The sequence below is a fragment of the Aythya fuligula genome, chromosome 3 (genome assembly GCF_009819795.1).
Source record: "Aythya fuligula isolate bAytFul2 chromosome 3, bAytFul2.pri, whole genome shotgun sequence".
Taxonomy (NCBI): domain Eukaryota; kingdom Metazoa; phylum Chordata; class Aves; order Anseriformes; family Anatidae; genus Aythya; species Aythya fuligula.
In genome coordinates, this window is record NC_045561.1 from 116,034,465 (window position 1) to 116,061,689 (window position 27,225).

Genomic DNA, 27,225 nt, shown 5'->3' on the forward strand with positions numbered 1-27,225 from the left:
GCTCATCTGCTGAAAAACGCAAGGCCACACGAGTTCTTCACCCCCCAGACAAGTGGCAGAGACCACCAGTGTTGCCCCAAGGAGACAGAGCACTGACCTACCAGCCTGGTAGGTCTCCTCCATGAGTCACAGACTCTGTTTTTCAAGAAATTGCCTCTTTTTTTGCCTTGGCAAGAAAAAAATACCCCCCCCCCCACGCGCGCCCCCTTAAAATAGTAGGTAAAACAGAGCCCCAGCTCTCCTGATGAACTCTTTGTAGGTTTTGCAGTCCTGACCTTTGAGGAGATCTGCCAGCCTAACTTTAGAGAATCTAAAACAAGCTAAAAATCATAGCTAATTAATTTGTTTATGCATCACGTGCAGGGCTGGTGTCTAAGAGCCAAAAACGTGGAAGCAGAGCTCTGCAAACTGTGCAGAGACTTGGGGTCTCAACCTTTTCATGCAGCCCTGCAGCACAAATTCCTTCTCTAGCACCACAGCCCATGTTGAGCTCTAGGAGAAAAAGCAAATGAGCTGGAAAAATAAAAAAAAGCTTCAGGCAAGCGTTTACACCCAAGTCACACACACACCCCCAATGGAAAGCGAAGGCAGCGCTAATAAAGAAGATTCACCACCGTAATTAAAGAATTTTAGAGTCTTCAAGGTTTTAATTTGAACAGACAAGTCTACTATGTTCTCAACATATCTACAGCAAAGTTTACAGCCACTTCGTATCTGGTTTTCTGCTCTCAAATGGCTGAGCAATTTCAGCCATTGTGATTTTTCCTCGAGTTTTACTTTTTTTTGTTTGTTTGTTTGTTTTGCAATATATTCAATACCACAGCAGCTAGGGTTCTGTACACATACAGCATACATCTAACAATAGCACAAAACTCCCAGCCCTGTTACTCATTTTGTTTTAAAACGAAAACTGACGCAGCAGCCAAGGCCAATGAACAATCCCAGATGTCTGGACAGAAGTGCACTCGTCACTTAGCTGTTAATTTGCACAAAATCTATATAGCAGACATCATGCCATGCTATTCAGTGCCACGGTTACAAAAGGAGTGCTGCTACGGACACCTTCCCCCGTAGAGGAACCCATAGGAACCTTTCCAAGGCTTGAGAGAAGCAGACAGAGGCCGGTAACGCCGTACAGTGCAATTTGAGTTACATCGTATGCAACGTGGACGCCGTGCACTTAACCAGGTCGCCACATTCAGGAGTTAGATCGATACAATCAGGATATTGAAGGTACGTATTCCCTTTGTGTTCGTGAAAGCTGTGCAAGTTAGTTCTTTTTCCCTTTTTTTTTTTTGGGTAAATGGCAGTGTCCCCGCCTCGACTGACCCCAGAGCTTGGAGAAGGGGCCCCTCGATGCCCAGCTTATTACGGGGGTGCAAAAGAGTAGACACAGGCAGCTGAGGCAGAGCTGGGCACTGCCACGATGCTCAGAAAGACACGGGTGACTGCAAGCAGTGTGTCACTGACTCCACGGGGCGAGTGCAGCGGGCTAACAAGAAGCAAGCTGATCAAAGTGAATAAATAGGGTGGGCGTACGGGTAAGGAAAGAAGGGGCGCTGCTCCACTGCGCGTTACCAGCAGCCACCAGGCTTGAAACTGGAAAACGCTGGGAATGAAAAGGCAAACAGACCGTGCGAGTGGCCTGCCACAGGTCTGAGAACCCAGGAGAGGACTCCCAGGAGAGATCTTGTCTCAATTCCACCTCACGCAACACCCTGCAGGACTGCAACGTGGCACGGAGGCGACTGGTTGCGGGTTAACTCAGCCCTCCAGCTCCTGCTGCTTGCTGTGAGCACAAGGCGACATGTGGCAGAGGAACCAGGGGGTGGGACAACCTGCTGTCGCTGCTCAGGATGACACCAGGGGATTCTCGTTAAGATCCACACTGCCACGAAGCCAAGGTGCACGCACTGGGGTGGAATCAGTCCTGAAACACAAGTCGGGGATGAAATGCCAGCTCGGAGGGAATTTTCTGCCTTTTGTTAGCTCTCACAGCTGGTTACCCATTTTCCTCAGATGCCTGCAGTTTCCCAGAGACTAGAGCAGGCAGGCAATTAGATCAAAAAAAAAAAAAAAACAAAAAAAAAACAACCCTCTTTGCTTCTCTATTATTTAGCTCAATATATAATTATTATGTTAGAAAACTGCATAACCTTTAAGCGTGTTTTATGTATAGTCTATTATGGGGAAAATAGTCCCTTCTGAACCCTTCTCTGAGTAGTGATCACGTATTTCAGATGTGCAGGAACAGCAGAAGCTGCGAATTGGATAGGGGAACAACATCCAGGCAGGTGCAGAGCACGCAGCTGTAATTTTAAAGGGAGAGCAGTTAACGCTCAGGGCTCTCATTTGCAATGCACCCAGAAGGCAGCTCCAAAATCTGGAGCTTGGAGGCGGAAGGAAGGCATGGCCAACCTGAACCTCTGCTGTCATGCAGTAAAGGTCACCAGCTACGCTGAGAAGTGTTCCCTATGTTAGTCTTGATTCACTGAACACATCTGTTGTTCTCGATACGTAAGAAATCGGAAGAAATTGGTATTACAGCCGGGTGTTTGTTGTTTTTTTTTTTTCCTTCTGAGTTGAGATGGCTTTAGGACTAAGTTTAGGCTACTCAACAAAAATAAATAAATAAGGAAATAAGGACTGGAACAAAAGGTATTAAGGGAGTGTCTAAAAATCACTGTCACAAGTAGTTTTCTTTGTTATGGAACACTTTAACAAGTATTTTTAGTGGCTATACAATTTTTGCAGAAGACTATTCTCCAGATACTTCCAAGACAAGACAGATCCCGATGTCCCATCTATCTTTATATTAAGTGGCTTTTAGGTAAAGGCAGCTTCATCCCAGAACACCAAAAAAAAAGTGTGGAAGTTCAACACTTTTCAAAGAGATCAAGACATGTTGACCCAACACACCTCCACTTGTTTCAGCCCAATCAGGCTGATGGCAAACAACTTGTAGTAACAATTCCAGCCACATGCACTGTTTTAATTCAAGTCATGTGCCAACAGAATCGAGCTGAACAAACGTTGAGATGAGTTAAAATGCCAGCCCATTCTTCCCTGCCTTTTTGAAGGAGGAAAAAAGTTGCTAGCAAATCCCACGAACTTTGTAACAAAGCAGATTGCAGTCATAGGAACAAGTAACTACAAAATAAGAAGTTCTCTCTAGCATCTTTAGGCAGTTTCAGCACCTGCGAGTGATTTACACTATGAACATTTCTGTAGTGTGACAGCCTTTCAACCTGCAGCAGCAACCTGGGATGTTAGGTCACATTAACTCCCAAATCCTGCTTTTGATGTTTTACAATGTGTCTAAGACAGGTTAAAAAAAAGAAAAAAAAGAAAAAAAAAAGCACTGAATGGAGTGCAAATATTTTGTTGAGCTGTAGATTAAGTGTTGCTCAGGCACCCTGGCAATGCCGTGAGCCTGTTCAAATGTACAGAAACAGCCAGTGCGGTCAGAAGCTTCAAGAGGGCAGTAGTTCAAAAAGAAAAGCTTCAAATCAGTTTTGTTTAGCAAGTGAACACCTCCACCAACCGCTTCACCTTTGTGTTTTCCAGGTAGAATTAAAAAAAAAAAAAAAAGTTTGTTATTCCTTAGGAGATGTTTGTCCACGAGGGACAATTCCACCTGAAGGTCATGGCTTAAACATTAGCAGCAGAATCCTTACACCTTGGTCCTGTATTGCACTGAATTTCTTACTCTGGTTTGGTATTTAACCTACGGCTCCCAAGCCACAAAAAAAAAAGAAACAAACAAGTGTTAGATATGAAGGCTACAGAAAACGTCGTATAGACTGGTTGAGCTTGTAGTTAGATTATAGCATTACCTAGGGAACTAAAGAACTAAGCTGCCTTACCTACTCCTGAGGAGAAAAGGTGCCTTCGGACAGAATGCCTTTCCCTATCTATACAGAATTTCGTCATTTAACCCCGCAAAGAGTGTTTGGAGAGTTCAGGGAAATGAAGTCCAAAGTAAGTCTGAAACATCCCATCTCTCGGCCCATCCTGGTCATCCATACCGTTGGGTGGAGGTAAAGAGTTCCAGCTTATACTGACACTGAACACAATTTAGAGACAGAAAAGCTGCCAAGAGAGAGGACACTATGCCCGCTTGTGTGCATCTTCTGTAAACAAAAAAAAATCCCTCCCCAAAAGCAGGGAGGTACATAGTGTGAAGGTTTCAGCAGCGGGAAGGCAGGGTCAGCTGTACCAGAGGACTTTGCAATACATGCACTTTCCACGTTTAGTCTTTTAACGTAAAGGGAACTGGGAAAGAAAGACCTGAGGCAAAGCCCTGGCAGCTCACAGGTTCTCCTGCATCCTGTCATCCGTTTCCAGCTCTGCCAGCTGCCTCCTCAACGCGTTCACCTTTGCCTGAAGTTCCCTGTTGTAGTTTATGATGTTGAGCACTTCTTCCTGGGCTTCATCGAGGAATTTGGAAGGCCTGTTCCACCGAAGGAAGACACCTGAAAGCCCAGAGACAGAAAAAATCAGGAGGCTTTTTCGTTACAGCAGGGAAGTGCTGTTCATATTCCATTGCTTTCAAGTAATGTGCATACAACGTATACTTTTTTTTTTTCTTAAAAACAGAAATCTCCCCTAAACAGCACTTAGCAATACTGAACCTCCAGAGTTGACCTTTCTATTAAGTGAGGTTAAAAAATAAAAGCATTTTTTTTTGCCTTCCTTTTTTTCCTCATATACTGATGAAGACCAATCCATACTTAGTCTCTAGCTTGCCATGACTGCCTGCTGACTATGTTGTTGTTAACTTTTTAGCAGACAAGGAATGGAGAAAGTTTCTGCAGCAGAAAACCTACTGCACAAACTTTGGCAAAGAAAAAGGAGAAAAAAGTCTTTTTTCTGTATAGAACAAAAAACTGAAGCTTGCAGAATATATATAAATAAGGCCACATCACTGCGGAAGTACTGTGCTAAAAAGTTAAGTGATACTAGGAAGGCTTGGTACAATCCCAGGGAAAGAACTTGCCAAACTCGAGGAGAAAGCATTACGCTGCTGGGGATGCCAGAAATATTTTGGAATAGATTTCAAAGGGAGTGAGATCACCAGCTGAGGCAGACTAAGCATGGAGCAGAGACAAGAGGAGTGGACGGAAGCTTTACGAGCAGCCACAAGACACGCAGTAACAGAAAAAGGAAGCCCATAACAGAAAAAGGCAGGCTGCCTTACCTTCCCAGAGCTGCAGGCTCTGCGGGGCAACAGAGGGCCAGATGACAAGGCTGTTGGCCTCAAAAAGCGGGTTCTTGAATCTGGCCAGCTCTTCAGACCGGTTCACCCAGGACCACAGGGACATGGTCTTTTGTGTCAGCTTCAGCTTAGACCTGGTAAACCCAAAGGACCAAATTAGCTTTCGGTTTTCTGCTGTTAAGACTCATTTTGTTTTGTCAGAAACGTGCGGATTAGACTGCCACAGGCACTCCTGTGTGCTACCAGCCCAGACAAACCAAGGGTGAACATTCCTGCTAATCCTTTCTGTACCACTCCTCAACAAAACATGGGGTTGGTGGAAACCTGAAGCGGTTTACTCAGCAATGTCTTTCAAAGAAAAGATGAGGAAATAACATTTACAACTTGGGTGGGAGTTAGTTGCCTTCTGTCCTGGTGAAGAATCAGTCACCTCCCCAAAAAGGCTGGCCTGCCAGGTTTTAGAAAGGGATTTAATCCCTCTGCTAAAATAGAATTGTGCAATGGGGACGTCCCGTTGGGTCCCTCTGGTGGCAGGAAGCATCAGAGCACAGAAAAGTCCATGTTCCTAGGCCAAACCCACTTCCCAGAGTTAAACAGGGGTTTGTTTTCATTCCCTAAATTCTGGCAAACCTCATTCTGACTGAGCTGCCACCCAGGCAGGAGATTCATCGTTCCTGTGAATACCTCAGACAGAACAAGCTTAACATCAGACTTCAAACATTTTCTGCTCACAGCTGGACATCCAAACATGACAGGCAGGTTCTACATGTAACGTTCAGTACTCCTTCAGATTTCCTTGCACTAGTTTTAAATCTGATACAGCTTTGCAGCCTGACCAGTTGAACAGAAAGCAGGAGAGTCTCTTCTAAAAGCAAAGGTTACTTGAAGGGCAGAGAGGTTTCTAGAAGGTTTCAAACTGCCTTTTTGTATTATCAGCCCTGATTATTCCTTCTGCTCCTTCAGTGATCTTCAGTTTAGTGGGAGACCAACAGACACGGTCTTCCTGGAGTCTGAAGAGCTGAGAACAGAAGTGCCTAAGATTAAAACAGGAATTTAAACCTCTGGCTGCTCCCAACTGTCTTGGGAGGCTCCTGGACTCCAGAATTGCCCCACTGGTAGAGCACAGCATCCAAAGGGACCAGAATTCAGAAGCTAGGTCTGCTCAAGTGCCTTAAAAGCCACAAGCAAGCTCAGCAAGAGGCCTAACACTACCTGGCAAGGCAGACTCCAGCAGAACACATCTCAGCTTCTTTCTTTAAAAAAAAAAATAATCACAAGTGCACTCATCTGAGTGTTCACAGCATGTGCTCAGAACCTCAGCACAGTAAAATCACAGTTCTCTGAGGTACAGGTTATATCTAAAGGGATTTGGGGGCCTTTCTGTTGAAGTTTTACTACTGCGCAACCAAAAAAATACCCAGATCCTCAAGGACATGAGTACATCTCAATCCTCGTGAGAGAATCTCTTCCATCATTCTCTACCTCCAGCAGTTAAATGATGATATAAAAAGCAAATCCTTCCTTTCCTGGGGGCGTTGGCTATAAAGCCACATCCCTGCCTGGCAGCTAAGAGCCAAACTTTGCAGCTTTGGCCCGTGCCTGCCTTGACCTTCTCCTTCAGGCAGATGCTGAGCAGCTTGCTTTGCACAGCTAAGGCTTACTTCACTGTTGAACTCTCACCATTTATTCCTGCCCAGAAAGCGTTTCTGTGTAAGGGATTATATAAGGAAAGGTGGAGAATTTTCAAGGCCACGCAGGGAAATAGAAAAGACAACCTAAGGTAATAGTTTGGACTTGGAGAAGGCAAATTCTCCCTGACCAAGCCGCAAATTCCTTTATTCACAATGTCCTGATTGTAAAAGGGAAAAATCCCTTAATATTGCCACCGATCACTAACTGTAAGAACCTCACCTGCATTAAGGAAGACCACACAATCACCTTTTTCGAGCCTATGAACTTTTTTTTTCTTGCCAGATACAGGCTGGTATTTATAAGGTTCAAAGGAAGCATCCTCACCAACCTTTCGTTTTCGTTGTTTCCCAGGAAAGTCCCGAACTGCGAAGCGTAAGCATGTTCAAAGAGCATAATAAGGAATTGTTCGTTGAATTCGAAAGAGCAAGGGAACTGACGCAGGATTTGCCACACACAGTCCAAAAAAAGGAGGAACACCGGGGCCTCCCACTTCTGCTTTGTGTTTGAGTAAGCTGACTGGGCACAACGCAGCTGAAAAGGATGGCCAGCCTAGAGAGAGCATCACACAAAAATAAAGGGACGTAAATACACATAGCAAGGATTTCAGAGCCAGTTCTGTCCACGCAACGACTCTATTCCTGTTATTTTCTACAATTGTAGCTTCATCAAACATCCAGTGATAAATTGCTAGTGAGCACAGACTAAAAAGGCATAGAAAAAAAGGCATTTCTACCTTTTTTTTTTTTTTTTGGCTCTGTAGCCAGCACTCTATCGATCAGAGGATTTTATCAAGAGCAAACTAGTGTAGGGGCACTGAAGGACCAGTCTAAGGACATGAGCTGCAACAGCACGGAGCAGAATTAAAATTTTGTGTTTCTGGTATTCTAAAGAAACGTGCACCTTGGACACACAAGAGGCAGCTCCCTCAAACTGGAGAATTCAGATGAGAGATACAAGCCCCGTGGAACGCCAGAGGTACAGATGACTCAGTACTAATGGTGCTCCTTCGGACAAGGGCTGCTCACACAAAGCAGGGCTGCGACAAGGCCCAACTTGTTTGCTGCCTCTCAGGCCATTTCTCAACACAAATGGGAACAGAACAGATTGCTGTTCTATCCCCAGGTACTCACCTGCAGCCACTCCCTCACAACGAGAGCCTCAAAGCCACGTATGGTCCTGCACCTTGGATCCAAGATGATCTGTGCCAGAGAAGTCACCTGGAGTGTCGAATCCGTTCCGTCAGACCCATGAACCAGCACGGACGCACCTTCCCTGTGAGAAAGGTGGGAAGGAATAACAGTATGAACGAGTAGAACATATCCTGTGGACGTAAGCATCACAACAGACCTATGAGATTCTTGTTTACACCCAGGCTTAACTACATTTACACCTTAACTGGGGTTTACTGTAAGAAAAGCCAATAAGCCAGTGCAGGAGAAAGAAGAGGCAGAGCTTGGTGTCCAGAAAGGAAGATGATTTGTTTGCACTGAGCAAGGAAGCTTGTCTAAGAGCCGAGCACAAAGGCTTCCCAACTCACCATCAGCACAAGTGAAGCAGGAGAACAACGTGAGGAACGGATTGAAACAGGACAGTCCGGGGCAGGAAGGGTTTTCTACATTGTTGGGGGCCCACGTGCTGTCACTCCCCACACCCTAGTTGTCACTAACACAACTGATATCCTCTCCTCTTCTTCCATCCTTGGCTGTATTTGGATACACTATCCAAACTAATTAAAGTACTCCTGAATTAAGGACAGGATGGTATTGAATTGCATTCACAACCCTCACTCCTCCCAAACCTTGACCCACTGCCTCACTCCTGCCACCATCCTTACACCTAGCAAGGACATTAACTGCAGGCTGGATTTATTTCTGTGCGGAGACCCAAGCCAATCAGCAAAGTGTGGGTAAAACAGATCAATCTACCATGCTGCAGACATCACCTGCTTTTTGAATTGAAAAAGAAAACAGAAATACATGTACCTTAAACATTGCAACATCTTTGTCCACAGTCCTATGTCTAAAATAAACCCAGAGCCTCTACAGTATAGATAATCTTTAGATACTCTCCTCCTCCCCCAGGCAGTGGCAGAGGCCCCTTAACTGCAAAGCTTCACTGCCAAGCCTGTGTGCTCCCCAAGTGGGGCATGCCAGGAACACTTTTCACCTTTCTGGCCTTCAGAATTTAAGATACGCCAGAGATCTGCCCCAGCCACTCCTGCCCTGGGGTCAACATAACTGAACTGCTCTCGTCAGCTCACCCATAACCACCAGGCTCTGAGCGAGGCAGGCCAGGCTTCAGGTCCGAGCTGGCGTGTCCTAACTCCAGGCAAACAGAAAAAGCAAAGAGGAGGTGAAAGATGACAAAACTGCCTACTCTCCCAGCAAGCCGGACGAGTTTCGTCACCGATCTTTCTCCCTGTACACACGGGGAAAGAGTTCCAGATAAAGCTATTGATCAAGAGCAATCATTCCCTGGCACAGTCTGTAACTAAGCGGACGCTGTCAGTGCTTTTAAAAAGCACAGCAGCTCATGTTTTAATGCAGTAATGCTGTTTTACCAATGAGACTGCATTTCATCTTGTTTGTGTATCCGTGTAACCGATTTCCTGACTGTTAGGGAAAGCTTAAGGTTCCCTGAGCTTTGAGAAGGGCCTTCCCCTTTCAGACCCAAGACCACCACATTTATACCCCTGCATTTGTTTTTTTACAAACCCTGGCACCTGACCGTTGGTTTTTGCTCTCCAGCCTGAGATATGAAGAGATTTTGAGGACAAGCCAGTGAAATCAGCAGGATTTATTAAGCGTCAGGTTAAAAGAGGTCACAAACACTTATAAGGGATGAGCAAGATTGCTCAGATATGACTAAAGAGTTAAGAATTTTGAGAGCAAAAGCTCTGGACCAATTCCTTAGGAAAACAAAGAAATGCCATCGGTTTAGTCTCTGGAAGTGGAGTACTGGAAACTTTCAGCTGAAAAAATACCCTCAATTTTTTAGTAAGACTGTTCTCACTTTGCCAGGCTACCACACAGTATTTCAGATGGGCGCATTCCCACCTAAACCTTCAGTAAAACAAACTAAATCAGAGGGGCTGAATCAGGTGTAGGAACAGATGTCACCTAGCTGATCTAGTATCTATTCCCAGTCAGCATTTCCACCCTCAGGCTTGTACTCCAGAGTGCAAATCCAATGGAACATTCCTCCACCACGATGACGAAATAATATCTTGCAAAATTGCAAGCAAGCTAAGTCACAGTGCCAATTACTAATGGTCTAAATGTCACCTGAAGAAAACAGAGTATTTAATAATTAAACTGTAAGAAGTAAATGAGAAACTTAAGTTTTTTTGAAAAAAACTTTACCTGTCAATGCACTGAGCGGCTAGACAAGCTGCTGTCAGTATCTCCTTGATGTGAGTCAGCCAGTTGGAAGCTTCCAGCTTACTGAGCCAGCGGTCCATGTTGTGTGACTGGTCATTACAAGCTTCCACGAGTTTGATGAGGCTTTCCTGCAGAATATTAAACCTTCGGGAAGAGCAAAATATTGTTGAAAATATCAGCAATATCACAGCAACCAGGGCAACGCACAAAAACATCCTGATCTCAAAATTCAGCACTAAGACTTGCGTGCATTTACAGCACGAAGTATGACCCCATAGATGTTGGAGCTCGTCATGCTGCAAGCCTGCTTACATTGGGAATCCCAAACCGTGGCTAACTGCCAAAACACCACTCTTTGGAAACAAGCAGCCTCTTCACTTTCAAAACAAATTGCTCCATGAGGTGTTACAACAGTGCAGCCTTTTCCTCTGTGTGTGTTCAGCCATAGGAACCCTTCACATGCAAGGTGTGTTTAGTAATTGTACTCCCATCACCAAATACGAGTGTTACTGCAGCCCAGCATGGGCACTAGCAAACATCTGCCAGGCTTCAAGTGCTGCTTTCTTCTTTCTACTACACTACAAGTTTTAACCTGCAGAGCTGCAACCCCACTGTAACATAGAAAACTTTAGACTAGACTCAGTTTCACTATGCAGAGCCACACTAAGTTTGGCTAAATTCTGAAGAATGTTAGCAAGATGTAGTGGGAGGAAGGCCAAATTTTCACTTTTACAGTTGTTGCAGGATGTCCTCAAGCCTGCAAAGCTGACATCCTGCATACAGCTGCTTCTCTGGTCCTGTTTCACACTACGCCTTCCAGGGGCACTGAAGTACTGCTGGATCAAATGCCACTTCAACACCACGGATTCCACCGTGTGGTTTCACCCACCTCTCAATACACTTGTGAATCCTCCTCCACTGGGGGTAGTACACTTCTTGTTCAAAGCCCCCTCCTTTGGCCCTGGCCTGCTGGGCAACATTCAGGGACCTCGTATCGATGATGTAGCCACGCTTTCCAGGCCGCAGCGTGGCGTTAATCAGCTTCTCATCTTCTTTACACCGCCTGCCATTTGTACCTGTCAGAGGCTGGCTACTCCGCATCATGACCTGTGAGGAGGACAAACAACCATGAATTTGGAGACAGAAAGGCTTAAGACTTGGGGCTCAAGTCATCAGTGGCTTTCAGTTTAGAACAAAATCCTCCTCGAGTTTGAGTCACAGCATCTAGATGGTCAAACACGCTGATCTGCGCAGCCTGATGCACAGAAACACTGTCACAAATTCCTCTGGTTCTTCAAAAAGCTGCTGTTCTCTCTTGCTCTGAATCTTTCAATTCTTTTCTTCAGTTCTTAAGTGCAATTACTCATAGGGACAGAATTTGTTTAAAAAAATAAAATAAAAATAGAAATCATTAGGTTGTGCAATCACTTGGCCGGACACTTTCTAAGTTACAGAGCTGTTCTTTATTCCTGTAGAATCATCTTTGCAAGCCACTGAACTGGCTCCCTGCTGCTGCCTCCTTTATAAACCAACATTTCTAGGCTGCTCATTCTGATGGGCTTTTTCCAAGTCCATTTTTACAGTATTTTAGTCACTTATATACTAACACTATTAGACACAGTTTTACTCAGTGGCTAGGCTAATAAATCCCAGTTCAACAGGTTTATTAGCTGAGATTTCTTTGGTAAACACTTTTCAAATCAGGAAGCTATTGCATCCCAACAGCTCCAACAACTAAAAGGTGAGGGCAGCCAGTTGGCAACCCCAGCTATAGTTGAGAACTCAAAGCCAGGAGAGCAACATGACAGACAGCATTACTGTCAGGAGTTCAAGCGCAGAGCCAAATGCTACTGTGCTCCTCACACTTGATACACGCACAATTCAGAGGGCTAACTGAACACGTCTTCCTTCAAGAGCTTTCACTCAAGCAGAAAAAGAGCAGAAAACGCTACTTAGGAAGGTGGTGGAGAGCTGATTTTAAAAGCAAGGCAAAAAAAAATTGAAGGTAGCACAGTGCTGGGTCACATTAGATGTCCTCTCGCTCAGGCCTTACAAATCTTGGCAACAGGAGGCGAGAACACCTAAGAGCATTTGACTCAGAAGCGTGCATCGAGGCTGCAAGCTGCCAGCGGAACACCCCAGCATCCTCAGAACAAGTTACATCAGCAAGAGAGACAGAGAATTACCCACCGATTTCATAAAGTGCATTTCTTAATTACAGCGCATCGGTGCCTCAATTAGCTTTTGGCTCGCTGAGAGGCGGCGAAGTCTGCGACAGCAAGAATTTGCTCTTCCCAAAACGTGTTAAGCTGAGAGGCTGGGAGAACAGATTGTTCCCATCACTCCATCGACAGTTACGCAGCAGAAGCGGCGCTGGCTGCGGGCACGCTTGCTGTCATCGTGCCTCCATTGCAGAGGAGCCGGCCCACCACCCAGAGACATGACAATGTGGTTTCTGCCATCCCTGCAGCGTGAAGCCTCTTGGCAGACGAAGCAAGAAAGGGTGCCAGCGGTGGCTTTACAAGCTCCCAGCACTAAGAGCAAGATGAGACAAGCTCACGCCGCGTACGCGCCCAAACAAGCAGGCTAATAGCTATTTCTAGGATGGAGATTACTCATTCCATCACCCAGAACCAGTTTCACTTAAAAATGAGCTGGAAAATAATGAGTGAATGCCTCATGAACTGCATTGAGGTTAGAGCACAAGCTGTTCTGCTCGTTAAGAGAGGCTGATGAGATCTGAGCAGGTTCACATGGTTCCTTCAGGTTCAGCCACCAGCCACCCCAACTTACCATCCCGTTCTTCTTATGGTAGTAGCTGAGGACTGGGAAACGACCGCCATAGCGGAACAGTGCGACCTTCCGCAGCGCTTCGTCATCGATGCATTTGGGGACGATAACAACGGGAGGGTAGGTGGGACAGACAGAGAAATCCTTGTTGGCACAGCTCAGACGCCATTCATCCGTCTGAAAGGGAAGAAATTGCAAGGGTTAGGTCAGAAAACGGAATATTACTGCTCGAGTGAAATGTAATCGCGAAGAGGAACTTCCATACTCGGAACAAAGCACACATGGTGATCTGTTCCATCTGCACCACAGATAAAAGCTCAGTTGTCCCCGAGCATAATCACTTCTGCTCGTTAACCAGCACGCAGTCATCTCTTCTCCTGCCAGTGAAGCTTTGTAAGATCATCCTGGTTCCTGAGGGATTTGTTCCACAACAGCTCCCCATTTAGCTGCCGTGGTCAGAAAGGAATTCGGTGCATTAGCAGACAAATCAGCTCCAGAAGACAAAGCTGCTTTGAGGTTCAAAAGTTGCAACTTAATACTTCCAGCTTGTTTTTTTTTTTTTTTCCTGTGGGCTCTGCTTAACATAAACCACGGCAGTTCTTCCTCCAGAAGCACTTCCTAGTACCACAGCAGCGTCTGAGCACCAGCGTGAACTCCCGTTACATAATTTTTCAGCTCCCAGCAGCCAAACATTTGTGAAAGAACCCGCTGAACATCGGCACCCTCCAGCTGGCCGCTGGTATTTCTGCCAGGCAGCTGGCACTGAGCTCAGGCTACAAGGTACGCAGGGTCAGACACAAGCCTAGGCCCCACCTCAGGCAAAACCAAAGGTCAACAAGCGGTCTCACTGACAAAAAGCCCTCACGGATTTTCCAAGGGACAGATTTTGAGTCAAGGCAGAGCTGTGGTCTCAAATGCAGCTGCACTCAGCAGCAAAGAGGCTGCTCAGCAAGCAGTAGGTCCATCAAGTGGCTGCGAGGCACACATTTTTGCCAGAGGCACGGAAAACGCAGCAGAGCAGCGCCTAAAGCTTGGCAGGAACAGAGCTCGGGGTGCCTGGTAGCAGGGCGGTGGCTTTGCTAGGCTGCATGTTCAGTCCTTGGGTTCTTATTCTCTAACTCCTTACAGCCAAACAAAACTGCTGACAGAAACCTAGGTGGAAAAAGTGACCCAGAAGCCTCTAAAGCATGTTTGGAGTTTAACAGTGTTAACCTCTTAAGAACAGCAGCAGAATGACAGTTGGGTTTGCCTGTAGAAAGCTCAAGGCAAAAAAATTAAAATGAAATCAAGTCTTTTGAAGAGGAACAGGCAGCTGCTATTAAGGTCTCTTTTTAATATTTAGTTACCAAACAGGACACAAGTGTAAGAAAGCAAATAAGACCCCCAGTAATTCCTCAGATGAGGCATTTTTGGTACGGACCAGTAAAAAGCTGTGCAACTGCAGCAGGTAAAAACCTTGAAGATGCTGTAAAAAACTGTGCCCGTTTGTGTTCAGAGAAAGCTTCAGCTAGACAAGAAGTTACAGGAATAAAGCAGGTATCAGAGGAAGAGAAAGGCACAACAGTTAAGTTTTCCAGTAACAGAACACAAATTAAAACAAAAATTGATTCAGAAAGGTTGGATTCACATGCACTAACCCCACAACTCTGACCAGAAAGGTCTCTTCTCCTCTTTCCTTTTAAAAAGGCATACTTTCCCTGGCCTTACACCTCTTACTTGTACCTGGTTATACAAAGCGATCTGCTTGCCTTGCTTGTCCAGTGAAAAAATAGCATTGAACTAGAAATGCAACTTGCAATTAAGTATCTCCACCAGACAAACATGGTGATTTGACTCACAACACGATTTCATCATCAACAGATGCAATACAAGAGATGTGGGGCCCAGGATGCAGCAAAATTGTCTCCTTTGGTGGCAGCCTAAGAAAAAGATGCTGGAAAGCACACACATTGGTGTTACCGTCACCAAGAACAGTGCCCAGCACTGTGTTGAGCAGCCTACCTGAAGACCTACAGGTCTCGCAGCAGCCCTGTTGTAAGCTTATTTCATTATTCATTACCCTCAAAACAGCTCCTGTGAACAGCTTGGTTTTACAAGGTAAAGGCTCTCCCTTTTTCAGAGTTAAATTGCCTCTGGCAATCGTGTCACAGGTAGAGATGAAACTGTGTCTGGATCACAGAAGGGAGGTTGGCCGGTCACAGTTCGTGCTTTTTTGTGCCAACAACCACGTTTTTACAGCTTTTTGGGGTGCCGGTGTCAAATTACAGTAGATTTCATACGATGTGCAATTTGTCCACAATTTAAGAAGTATGAGTGATACAGGAATGAACTGAAACACCTTATTGTTATGTAAGACATAGGGAGGGCAGAATCAAAACCTTGTAGCATGCTTTTTGAAAGATTGGCCATCACCAATATCACCAGCACGAGAGGAATAGAAGAATATCGACCTGATTTATCTCCCACTTGGTAACTTAACTCTGCTCACAACCTCCTCTCCTCACCATTTATAACACGACACAGATGACACTGTTGTGTCAGCCAGTGATAATTCAGTGACAGTAAAACCCAACAGTGCAAGCATCTTCGTGGATTTTGCTCGGGATCTCTGCAATTTGGAAAAAATCTGCCATTACTAATGGGCAGAGTGAGGAATTAGCAATTCAGCCACGTGCTGTAGAAGACGCAGAGGCAGGAAGCTGCACAGACGGCAGGGAAAGAAGAGGTTGACCTCATCTTCATGCAGCAGATTATGCTGCATGAAACTCAGAGAAAGTACAAAGTTACCAGTTAGTTCTCCCGGCAAGAAATCCAGAGACCTGAGCTTTAGGGATTCAGGAGAAAAAGACGAATTCCAGTTGAGGTTGAAGTGACAAAGGATCTCAGGGGAGAGGACCCCAAAGGAGGAACAAAAAAGTAGTGAGGAGTGTTTTCCTAAACACAGTGCAGGATTAACTTTCTCTTCTTTCTACTTTGCCTGCCCTGGTATTTTGTTAGAGACAGCAATTTTCAAATGTTACTGTACTGGAAAGCTAAAACTACAGTTATTCTTCCTCCCAAGAGCTTGCAGTTGATAGAAAAGGTAATTTTCAACAAAACTGTGTAAAACAACAAGCCCTAGAGGACAGTTCAAGAAGCCTTCACAGACCTAGAAGAATCCTGCATAGCAGTGACGACAGGTCGGGACCTAGGAATGGACAGAAGGCACCACGCCCTGTAACAGAGGATGCAGAGACAAGAAGCAAAACAGACACAGGCAAAGATTGAAGCTTTTCTGATCACCTGTAGTTCACTGTTATCTGCTGCACTGCAAGCTGAGACCAAAACCAGAAAATTCAGCTGTTTTTAAGAACTCCAGGATAGAAGATAAACCAGCTGAACTGCCCAGAACCCTTAGCTTGCCTATACTGACAACAGAATGTAAAATAAATAAAAAACAGGCAAAGAAACCCAGCTCCATGGCAATGAAACATCTTCAGGTTGATTATTCTGTGAGTTTATAAGCTTCCCAGGGCCATTCCCTTACCCTGAAGAGGAAGGTGAGTTTTCAGTTACAGCTCACAGTGCCCTGCAACTGTAGGAGTCGGCAAAAGGGAAACTTCTCCATCCTGACCTATGAGCTTTTCCTCGACTTCTCAGAAGGAAATTAAATATTTTCATTGCACATACTCTAATTCCATTCAGCTACTCGCTGGTTATGCAGGAGCACAGTGAGGAATGCGATTTTCTTTAAAAGAAATTTTACCTGATGTACCTGTAGCCAATCCAGGTCTCCTGTACCCAGTGCCTCCAGAAAAAAAAACAACAGCTGGATAAGCAAACATCATCTGTCCTCTGCATTCTTTGCTCCTTTCAGATTTATCCATAACATCTTTAAAGTCTCATCTCACAGTAATTTGGAAGCACAACACAGCCAGATGGATGATTTAAGGGAGAGGGAAGTAAGCTTCTGAATTCCACTCATTTGACTTCAGAAAATCAGCCATTTACTTGTTCTGGCCTGTCCCAGAATAAAGTTTAATTATAGAACAAGAAATATTTGGTCAACAACATTTTTTTTATCTGTTGTTCAGGGAAAGTAAATCACTTAATGTGGCTTTTGTGACCGTTTCTTGTATTAAAAAAAAAAAGTTACATCTGAAATTCTAAGTTAAAAGCCCAGAATTAATCAGCAGCTGTTAGATACGTATATTTTAAAGGAATGAATCATTAGGTTTTTAATTATAAAGAACAATTCCTGGGAAGGAATATATTCATATTTCTTACCAGGAATCTATGTTCAGAAGACAGACACGAACAGAACCATCTCCTGCAAGCTTCCACTGAGCTTTGAGAGACCTCCTGCTGCTCTCAATCCTGCTCTTGCAAGATCTCCCTTCTCACCAGAGGGCACACTTCCACTTCTTGCCTTCTGATTCTCCCTGAAATGCCTCTGTGAGCTGGGAAAACATCCGCTGCTTTGCCTCCAAACAGGAGAGCACTCTGATCTTAGGTTTGACTCACCCAACCGAATTAAAACACAAGCTGTGGGGTTAGTTATTAGAAAAGGTCAGGTTTTATTACTTCTGACAGCAGGTGAAGATGGGACGTGTATCTAATTATGGGACAAAAATAGAAAGATCCCTAAACTCCTTTAATTTTCTGATTTCATCAGATGAATCTGGCCAAGCTAATCAGATTATTCAGTTATTAGTCATAAACAGGAAGTGACGAATCCTGCAGACAAGCCGGATTGCATATTTAAAAAAAAAAAATCGATGTTCTTTGATGCTGTACTAATGGATGTGGTCTCAGGAACATCAGCGATGCAGCAAGCTCACGTATTTAATGCGAAGGACTTGGAACACAGAAATGCAAACCCAAGGCAGTATCAAAACAGGTGGAGTCCTGCAAGGGAGGCAGCTCCTGCTGCACCAAATTCAGCATCGTAAAATGAAGTTTGAGGTACAATACGCAATTCTGTAAGGACAGTTCCTACCCCAGAGGTACCAAAATTGTATCAACGTGTGTTTACAGCACCTGGAAACGCCCTGCTTTGTGAACCCTGCCAGTATTTCCCCTGTGTGAACTAGAGCTACGAGTAGTTTGATTTGGGCGTGCACACTGTCATCTTCCTAGAGAGCTATGAACTCATTCATCATTTTTAAGTTTTTGTTTGTGTTTCAAGACAGCCTTGTTTCAGTTCAGGGGTTGACAAAGATTCATCCTGCTCCAGGAGAAAACTTGACTCGAACAAACCCAGAGCAAAGGCCCTGTACTCATTCTTACAGCCAGGAAGCCATCCCCAGAGGACAAACATTTCCTGAGTTCATATTTCCATTTCCACCAGGTCAAAATCTGAGTGCCAAACGGGATTATTTACCATGAGCAGAAACACCTGACGTTTACAGAGAGCACCAGGAACACCACTCATTTTCCACCCCAGCACTGTCAGCTATTACAACCCACAGATTTCCAGCCCAGGCACTGGGTGAAGCACTTCAGTGTCTGTGCAACCCTTTAGGTTCAGCTTACCACCGAACTGAGGAGCTCAAACTCTTGCTCAGGCAGGTAAGAGCGCCAGCCATCTTCAACCACCTCAAACATGGGCCGGTAGAAGAACGGGTACATGAGGGTGATCGAATCCAACGTGGAAAGTGCCTGCAGGGTTGAGAGAAATAAACAGGTGGTTAAAACTCATTCAAACTCCTGTTTCTCTCCTAAAACACACAGGAAGTGGTGTTTTCCTCTAATACTGGTGATGCAAGCTGAAGTCATCCAAAAGAACTAAACTATTAAATTTGAAGTACTAAGTTTACCTGCAGGGTAGTTTAGAACAGAGTTACACAATAAAAAAAGGAGATAACAGATAACTTAACCACAACTGGGGATTTGTCTGCACAGTATCACTCGTGCAGGCTGTGCTATTCTACAGTGCAACAAAGGATGAGGACGATGCACCCTGAACAGGTATAATTAATGGGATACCTCCTATATCCTACCACTGAGCTTTTAACTCAAAGAGTCAGTTGTTAATGCTGTTGGAGACACGTGAAAATTTATTCAGTCTGATTTGTTTTCACCTCCTCATGCTCCACCCTAACTCATTTTCCCAAATGCTACTGGGAAATACTTGATTCAGAAGTGTTTTAGTGTTTTTTTAAATACCTACAAACAACAAATTTGTTTTAAAAATTGAAAAGAGATATTCCACAATTCTCGTTCGCCCTCCACAACAGCAGTGAGGACTTCCATGGCTGAGAAGAGCCAAGGCTGAGGTCTGAGGAAAGTCTGAGAACCCAAGTGTGATTATCATAATGAATTCTTACCTCGATAGAGCTGGCGATGTTCAGGCACTCCTCCATGCCAGGGATATCCAGCTGAATGATTCGCAGATCTTTGCATTTTATAACGATGGTACCGAGCGAGCCCACAAACCTGCAGCAAGACAGGAAGAAAGAGCCTCTTAGGAGCAAGATCTTCTAAGGTCTGACAAGGTATTAAGAGCTCTTCCCACAACACATGCCTGCAAGATAAAATTCCATTAGTAGTAATTCATCTGCAGTACGTATGTAGATATATCGGTTTGGGAAAGATGACAACAGAAAAATATTTGGTATTTTTCAAGCTGTGCTCTGCTTTTCTCTTCCACCCTTGTGATGTGGCAGTGAGTGGACATATTACAAGATAGAGTTGGTTTTCACCGCAGCTTTGCTTTAAAATAAGCAAGAGAAAAGGAATGTTGTTGTTGTGCTGTTTTTTTTTCCCCCAATAAGTCTGGGAACTTCAGCTGGAAATCAACCCAGAAAAACTATGCTACAAAACAAACACAGCACACAGACGCCCTCTCCAGTCCTCCCTGCAGATCTGAAAGGACTACATCTGAGCAGATAACGAGTGTTTTCCTTACGTTAAGTAGCCAGCAGCACTCACAGAAGCGATGCAGATCGTTGTTTGCAGAGCAGTGAACTAAGGAAAAGCAGCGAAGTCTCCTTGCACACCACGGCAGTGCTCATGGCACCCAAAGGTGATGCAAGAAACAGGTACAGGCAAGAAGTGAAGGACCAAGTTTCAGTCCCTTGGGGGACTAAGCAGGGGACAGACCACAGAAAGAAGGGCAGAGCTGCACCAGCTCTAAGAGCAGACCTGTTGCTACACTTTGGGTTGCTTCACCTGAGCTACAAATGTGCCTCTAATTTGTTCTGAAGTTATTGCGGGTGATCTTCTGTGCAAGCAAAGGTTAAAATCCAGAGCCCATTAGAAGTTTAGTAATGCTCAAGGAAGGAATTGAGGCATTTTGACCAAAAAGCTCTGCATCACCAGCACAGCCAGTCTGTGCTCGCTGCAGCAGTATTTATCATATCCCCAAAGTAACAGCCACGGTGCATCCATCACTGGGGCTGCTCCCCTTTTCCCCAATTCTTTCAGCAAAACCTCCACATAACATCACTAGAAACTGTTTCTCTTCTCAACACACCCTACAGCTCATATTTAAGTTGTAAAAAAACTATGAAACACTGAAAACAGCTCAATGAGCACCTGATAACTGGGGAAAACGCCACTTTGCACAGAATATACTCACGTCACAGAGCTGGGAGAAGAGACTTGAGGAACCTGATGTAGAACCACAGCTGTTAGGCACTAATACAGTGCCAAACTGGAGCTTTTTACAGTCTTTGTTGGCTTAAAGTGCCCTGTTATGCCATCCTCTCCAGCACCGAGAGGAATACAGTCTCCTTTCCTTTTGCATGGAAGAGTTTCGTTGCAATTATGCTCACAGAGCTGCTCTCGGGAGGGAGGTGCCCACTCTAGGGACCTTTTAGAAACTGGGGCTGGCAATAAGGGCTGACTGAGGGACGGGCAGGCCCAGCTAGCTCCATTATAAATCATGCACTGAGCTAGCAATGCACCGCTCCCCAGCATCAAAGCTTAAAATACTCCTTTCTCCCTTCATGTTAACTTACATTTTAGGCTAAAAGAAAAGAAGAAAAAAAAAAAAAGAACCTTCTCTATAATTATTTATTTATTTTTTTTAACTATGCCTGGTTTAGTACAAGGAGCAATGAGGACGTGGCCAAAGAATCCCGATGACTGAGCAGCAGCAGATGGGAGCAGATCTCCTTAGGTTTTACCCTGCTCCTCCCCACACTCAGGCCACAAAGCAACATTTATCCAACCCTGAAATAAATCAGAACAAACTTCGTCTGTGACCAACACTTTATCCATTCTGAGGAAGCCTGCTATCTCCAACTGCTGCTGCCTGGTCTGTCCTGCCTTGTTGTCAGAGAGGAAATGTATCTTCTGGATTGCTTTGAAAGATGAGAAGAGCAGAGGAAATTGAGTTTTTAATTAAAAAATAAATATATATTATGACCAAACTGGAAAAGGAGCTGTGCAGCAGACAACGCAACGACCAGATGAGAGGGGACTGGCAGTTAACGGCTTGATGGAAGCACGGCGGGGCAGCAGAACACATAAAACTGACAAAAACTACGTTAAGATTTGTCTCTGAAGCTCCTGTAACAAGAGTTACAAGGGCAAGACTAAAATACTATTGGCGTGCTGTAGCTAAAATCCAGTTTTACCACAGCACTCCAGCGAGGAGCATGATGAGAAGGGCGTTATTGATTTCTATAAGGTTCTCGAGGAGTATGGGGATGACTCTGCCTAGCAGCTGGAGAGTGATGTGGGGCTGAGATAACCCATCACCTAGTCCTGACATCACTTTTGCGTGGCAGATCCCTTTGGTAGGGCTTCACCTTCCACCTCTGGTGAGCCATTTTTTAGAATCGCAGAATCATCCAGGTTGGAAAAGCCCTCCAAGATCACCTGGCCCAACCATGTTACCACCAATGTCACCACCAAACCCTGTCCCCAAGCACCACGTCCAACCTCTCCTTGAACACCCCCAGGGACGGTGACTCCACCACCTCCCTGGGCAACCCGTCCCAACGCCTGACTGCTCTTTCTGAGCAGAAATATCACCTCATTTCCCACCTGAACCCCTGTTAACGGCACAAACTCGCCCCTCACCTCTTCTCCACGCAGTCGATGTTGGCGTGCAGCAGCCACAGCTCCTCGCCGCCCTCCTTGCGCCGTGACGAGAAGATGAGGTGGTGCCCGGTGAGGCACAGGGTGCCGCGCACCGCCGGGCACCGGGGGCCGTGCAGCACCGCGTTATCCGCCCGAGGCGTCTTGATCAGCTCCGCGAACTCCATCGCCACCGGGAAAAGGGGGAAAAAAGAAGAAGAAAAAGGGAACCTGAAGGGGGGGGCTCAGAGGCCACAGCCCCCGAGCCCCGAGCCCGCCGCCATGGCCGGGCCCTGGAGGAGCCGCGGCGGAAGCGTGTGGGGGACGCAAAATGGCGGACGCCGCCCGGGCGGGGAAGGGAAGGGAGGGGAGGGGAGGGTTCGGCGCGCAATGGTGGTTGCTGAGGAAGGTTCCGCGGGTTGACTTGTCCGCCCGGGGTGTGTGTGTGTAAATTGTAGTTGTCCCAGCCCTATTGTGGGATTTTGGTTCTGTTAAATGCTCACCCGCTGTTCTGTTATCTTCTCTTAGCCTGTGGTAAAAGGCTGCCCCCCCCCCCCCCGCCCCCCCCGCAAGAAGTGGGGCTCCCGCTTTCCTGGCTCTGCCCCCCTGCACTATAGGGGAAAAGGCAAGAAGGGAAAAAACAATAAGGGAAAAGACAATACTAGAGATGCAAACACACTTTGTGCAAAGCCCTGACACTGCTCTTCACCTGGGTGAAACCCCATGACAGCCACCACTGCTGTTCCTGGCTTTTTCCTCAGCACCCCTTTGACACCTTCAGGCCGTGCGCACTTACTCTTCCAAACCTGAGCCCCAACCTGTGTGGTGATCTGAGGTTTTCTGGTGCCTGTGCCCCTTGTACATCCCGCAGTGCTTCATCCCACAACTTTCCTGGTGTCAAAGGAGTCATCCGTGGGCTGTAGGTGCTCCTTCATGCCGTGAAGTGTGTCCCATGACATTGCAAACATGCGTGAGCTGGCAGTGAGGATGCAGAGAGGCATTTGTGCACTTTTCCCTGGGTTACTGCTGTGAAATAAATCACAGAATCACAGAATTGTAGGGGTTGGAAGGGACCTCCAGAGACCATCGGGTCCAACCCCCCTGCCAAAGCAGTTCCCTAGATCAGGCTGCCCAGGGAGGCGTCCAGATGGGCCTTGAATATCTCCAGAGAAGGAGACCCCACAACCTCCCTGGGCAGCCTGTCCCAGTGCTCCGTCACCCTCACCACAAAGAAGTTCTTTCACATGTTGGTGCGGAATTTCCTGGGCTCCATTTTGTGGCCACGGCCCCTTGTCCTGTCCCCACAAACACTGAAAAGAGGTTGGCCAAGTCCCTCTATCTCCCACAGTTCAGGTATTTAAAAACATTGATGAGATCCCCTCTTAGTCTTCTCAATGCTGAACAGACCCAGTTCTCTCAGCCTTTCCTCACAGGAGAGATGCTCCAGGCCCCGTATCATCTTTGTGGCCCTCCGCTGGACTCTTTCCAGGAGATCCCTGTCTTTTTTTTTTTTTGTACCAGGGAGCCCAGAACTGGACACAATATGCCAGGTGAGGCCTGACCAGGTCAGAGTAGAGGGGGAGGATTAACCTCCCTTGACATGCTGACCATGCTTCTTTTAATGCACGCCAGGATCCCACTGGTCTTCTTGGCCACCAGGGCACACTGCTAGCTCGTGGTCAATCTGTCATCCACCAAATCACTGTTAGCAAAGTTCGAGACAGCAAACATAGCCAAAGATCGTCCACACACAGCAGCCAGACTAAACCTGAGGACCAGACAACAGGTCTTGGCATGGGGTTCACTAAGAGTGGGGTTTCACCAAAATGAGGAAACTAGCAAGATTCATAACCTATTTTGAGGTGGATAGCGCTGAAATCCTATATTTACCCTGAGTGCTTGTGAGACTGAGAAAGGTTCCCAAGCAAAGGGCTTGGAGACGTGGGGTCCGGTGCTGGCACAGAACCCTGGGTCTCAGTCACCTCAAGAAACTCAGTCCTCAATCTGCTTCATCTCTGGAAAAGAACAAAGCATGAAAATCATGCCAGACATGTCCAGGGCTCTCTTTGGAGGAGGCAAATAGCCATTCTGTACCATCCTGCTTGTGATTACCTTGGTAGTACAAGTTCGAGAGTGTTCAGTCCTTGCACGATGGAAACGGCCTGGAACTATCAGTGCAGATGCAAGCAGGCAGCTTTGGATGACAGCCCGTTCTAGGCAATTGCACAGGAGAAAGATTGTGCAGGTATTTAGGTACAGTGACCTGAAATTTTGTACTCACCTCTGGCGGCGAGTTCACTCTCTGTTTGTCCATGTTCTTCCTTGCATGTCTTATTAATGCTGGCAGTTTAGGTGATTTCTTTATCTGAGAATGATTTGGAAAGCTGCTTAATGGCATATTCTTTTCATAAACACATTCAAAAAATCATAATAAGGAAGCTAAATGCTCTTTTGGCAGTGCTGGAAGTGACCCGCATCAGCAGCAGCTCCAAAAAAGAAGAGGGGGCTCTACTAGCTCTGGAGCTCCCAGGGTACAGGAGTCCTGTGTGTAACTTAAAAATATATTTGCACTGCTTTTGGTCTGGGTCTGGGATGGCCTGCAAGCAGTACTGCCCTAATTCTCTCTGGATTTTACCGGACGGACTGGGAAGTCTTGTACAAGCCTACGGTTGTATAAGAAATCCCTACCTTAACTAGACTAAAGAAACCGGGAAACGAGACCAGAGGGCATTGGCTCAGAGCAATCAGCGCACATTTTACCTCCTCTCATTTCCAGTTCCACCTGCCATCGCTTCTGATACCAGACCACAGGGAATGGTGAGGGTGATAGCCCTGGACATTTGCTCTGCTGCTCCCTTCCCATCCAGCCTCCAACCATCCTGTAGGGCTTGAGCCTCCAAGGCAAAAAAACTCAGTTTGGCGTTTTTGGATGGCTGGTGCTTTGGTGATGCCTTCAGCTCCAGAAGGAGCTCCGCACAGCTCCTTCTGCCTTGTGGCCAGCTGATGGGTATGAGCATGTGGCTGATGAAGCCCTGTGGTCCCCAGAAAAGTCTTGTGGTTTATTATTATTTTTTTTTAATTGGTTGGAAACAGAAGTGCTGAGATACTAACAGGCCAAAGCCTGTTCTTAACCCTGCCATCAGAATGATTCCAAAGAGTGTTTATAAGTATGGTGATAGGCACTTTATAAATAGAAATAAAAATATGAATAGGAATACAAATACAAATAAAAATATGAATAGAAATACAAATACAAATATGAAACAGAAATACAAATACAAATACAAATGCAAATACAAATATGAAATAGAAATACATATATATATATCCCTGTGGTCCTCAGTAGAGGCATGGCAGTAGCAGGACTAAACTCTTGGATCACCTCTCTCCCAGCTTGGAGAAAAAAATAAAAAAAAGAGAGAGAGAAAAAGAAAAAAGCATTAAGTACAGTCCTCAAACTGGGGGCATGTTATGTGAACAAAAATGAGTGAGAGGTGCTTTCGAAATGTGTCTAATAAGAGAAGTGGCACTCACATGCCTCTTTCTTTTTACCTTTAGGGAAAATGAGATGCTAGGTGGCAAAGCTGAAAGGCTTCGTAGTCAAAAAGCTTGGGCTTAAATCTATTTTCCTCCACAGAAAGCTCTGAACCCCCCTGTTCCCTGAGGCTCCTTGTCCCTCCTGTGGAGCAAGGCCAGGAACGTTTGGGGCAGGCTCCTTCTCCTCCAGGATTTCAACACCTCCTGGCACAGCGCAGCCCTGGCGTCACAGTCATTAGGTGTCACTACCATGTCCTAAGAAATGGAGGATGTACAGAACGCGAGGAGGAGTACAAGGCATCTCTTGTGCAATTTCTGGACCTGCACACTGCACGGATGATGCTGGGCTCCGTTCCCAAACCCACAGCTCTGTTCAGGGCAAGGAGAAACAACGGGCTGGGCTGCACACACTGCAAACAAAACCACTTCTATGGTGAGGGGTAGAGGCTTCTCTGCACAAGAGAGAGCAGAGGTACAGGTATTTGTGAGGTTGTGCTTGCTTCGTAATAGTACACATGGGTTAATCGGGGTTTTCCAGCTTCTGGAGGCTGGTAGCTAGAAGCCTCCTGAGAAACAGCATCCCCACCACGCAGGAGTAGCCTGCACATCCAGAAGGTGTCCAGGCAGGAGGAGATGCAGCTGAAGCAGTGCCAAATGCCCAGAGACCCTCCTGCCAGGTCCCTAACGCCTGGCCATCTGCTCCGTGTCCGTCCCTTGTCATGCCAAGAGTTTGTCTGGCCTCGGCAGGAGAAGGGCTCTTCCCACATCCTCCTTTCTGGCTGGGCAGCACCATCAGGAGCTGTCGGGTCTCTGGCCACTCTTCCTGGGTGGAAAGTGGTTCCTGGATGGAGGTTCCCCCCTCCCAGGAGGTGCCACGTCTCCCAAATGGCAGGCAGTTTGCCTGATGTTGCGCACTTCAGCGAGCGAGGTTTTCTCCTCTACATGTGCTCCTATCAGCAGGGTTTCACCAGAGAAATCCAAAACATAATTGGCTGCAGAATGCCAGAGGATCCCCCTCCATCTGCTGCAGTCCCGTGCCCATTTGCCCCTTGGAGAAGCACAAGTAATCTTTTAGGGCTGTGCAGCTTGCTTGTTTTCATTCCTGAAATAGGTTGGGATTTTATTATCCCGATACCCTCTGATGTTCAAACTCTGATGTTTTCCTAGGATGTTTGTGGCTGAAAACCACCTGAGACCGCAGTGCCCACATCTGTGGTGGGAAATTTATAGTGCCAGGGCAGCCGTGAGGCCAGCTGGCATGGCCATGTAGAGGATATTAAGGTCTCCTGGCTTCCCCAAAAGGGGTCAGTTTGATGGGTGTCAGTCCCTCTGCTAACTCTTGAGGTCTCTGCCCAGGAGAGTTTGGGCAATGCTTAGTTTAGTTTGTGTTTGGTGGTGATAGTATATTGTTCTTCAGTTCTTTTGCAGGGATTTCCAGTGAAGCTTTTCCATTTTGTCATAAGGAAAGGGGGATCAGAATCATGAGACTCTACATAAAGTCCATAAATCATAAATTTATCTTTTTTTTTTACAAAGCTTTTTGTCTTTTCCACCTTAGATTTTTTTTTTTTTTTCTTTTACCTTTAATTCTCCATTTGG

At 45.9% G+C, this 27,225-nt stretch overlaps 1 protein-coding gene across 2 annotated transcripts; it reads right to left on the reverse strand.

The window, feature by feature from the left end:
* Nucleotides 1-619: 619 nt before the first annotated feature.
* Nucleotides 620-22,429, reverse strand: MTMR9 (myotubularin related protein 9). 2 transcript variants are annotated; one of them, XM_032183928.1, is made up of 11 exons: nucleotides 22,093-22,429; nucleotides 19,389-19,497; nucleotides 18,595-18,720; nucleotides 13,084-13,257; nucleotides 11,180-11,397; nucleotides 10,273-10,434; nucleotides 8,041-8,182; nucleotides 7,239-7,459; nucleotides 5,201-5,352; nucleotides 4,316-4,475; nucleotides 620-1,930 (listed from the first exon to the last, which is right to left on the reverse strand). In XM_032183928.1, exons 1-11 carry the CDS (start codon nucleotides 22,275-22,277, stop codon nucleotides 1,852-1,854), a joined length of 1,728 nt encoding a protein of 575 aa, XP_032039819.1. In that variant the 5' UTR covers nucleotides 22,278-22,429; the 3' UTR covers nucleotides 620-1,851. The 2 variants fall into 2 exon arrangements, 1 of the variants encoding a protein (XP_032039819.1); XR_004253058.1 differs by having other exon boundaries at nucleotides 1,869-1,930; nucleotides 3,867-4,475.
* Between the last annotated feature and the right edge of the window lie 4,796 nt (nucleotides 22,430-27,225).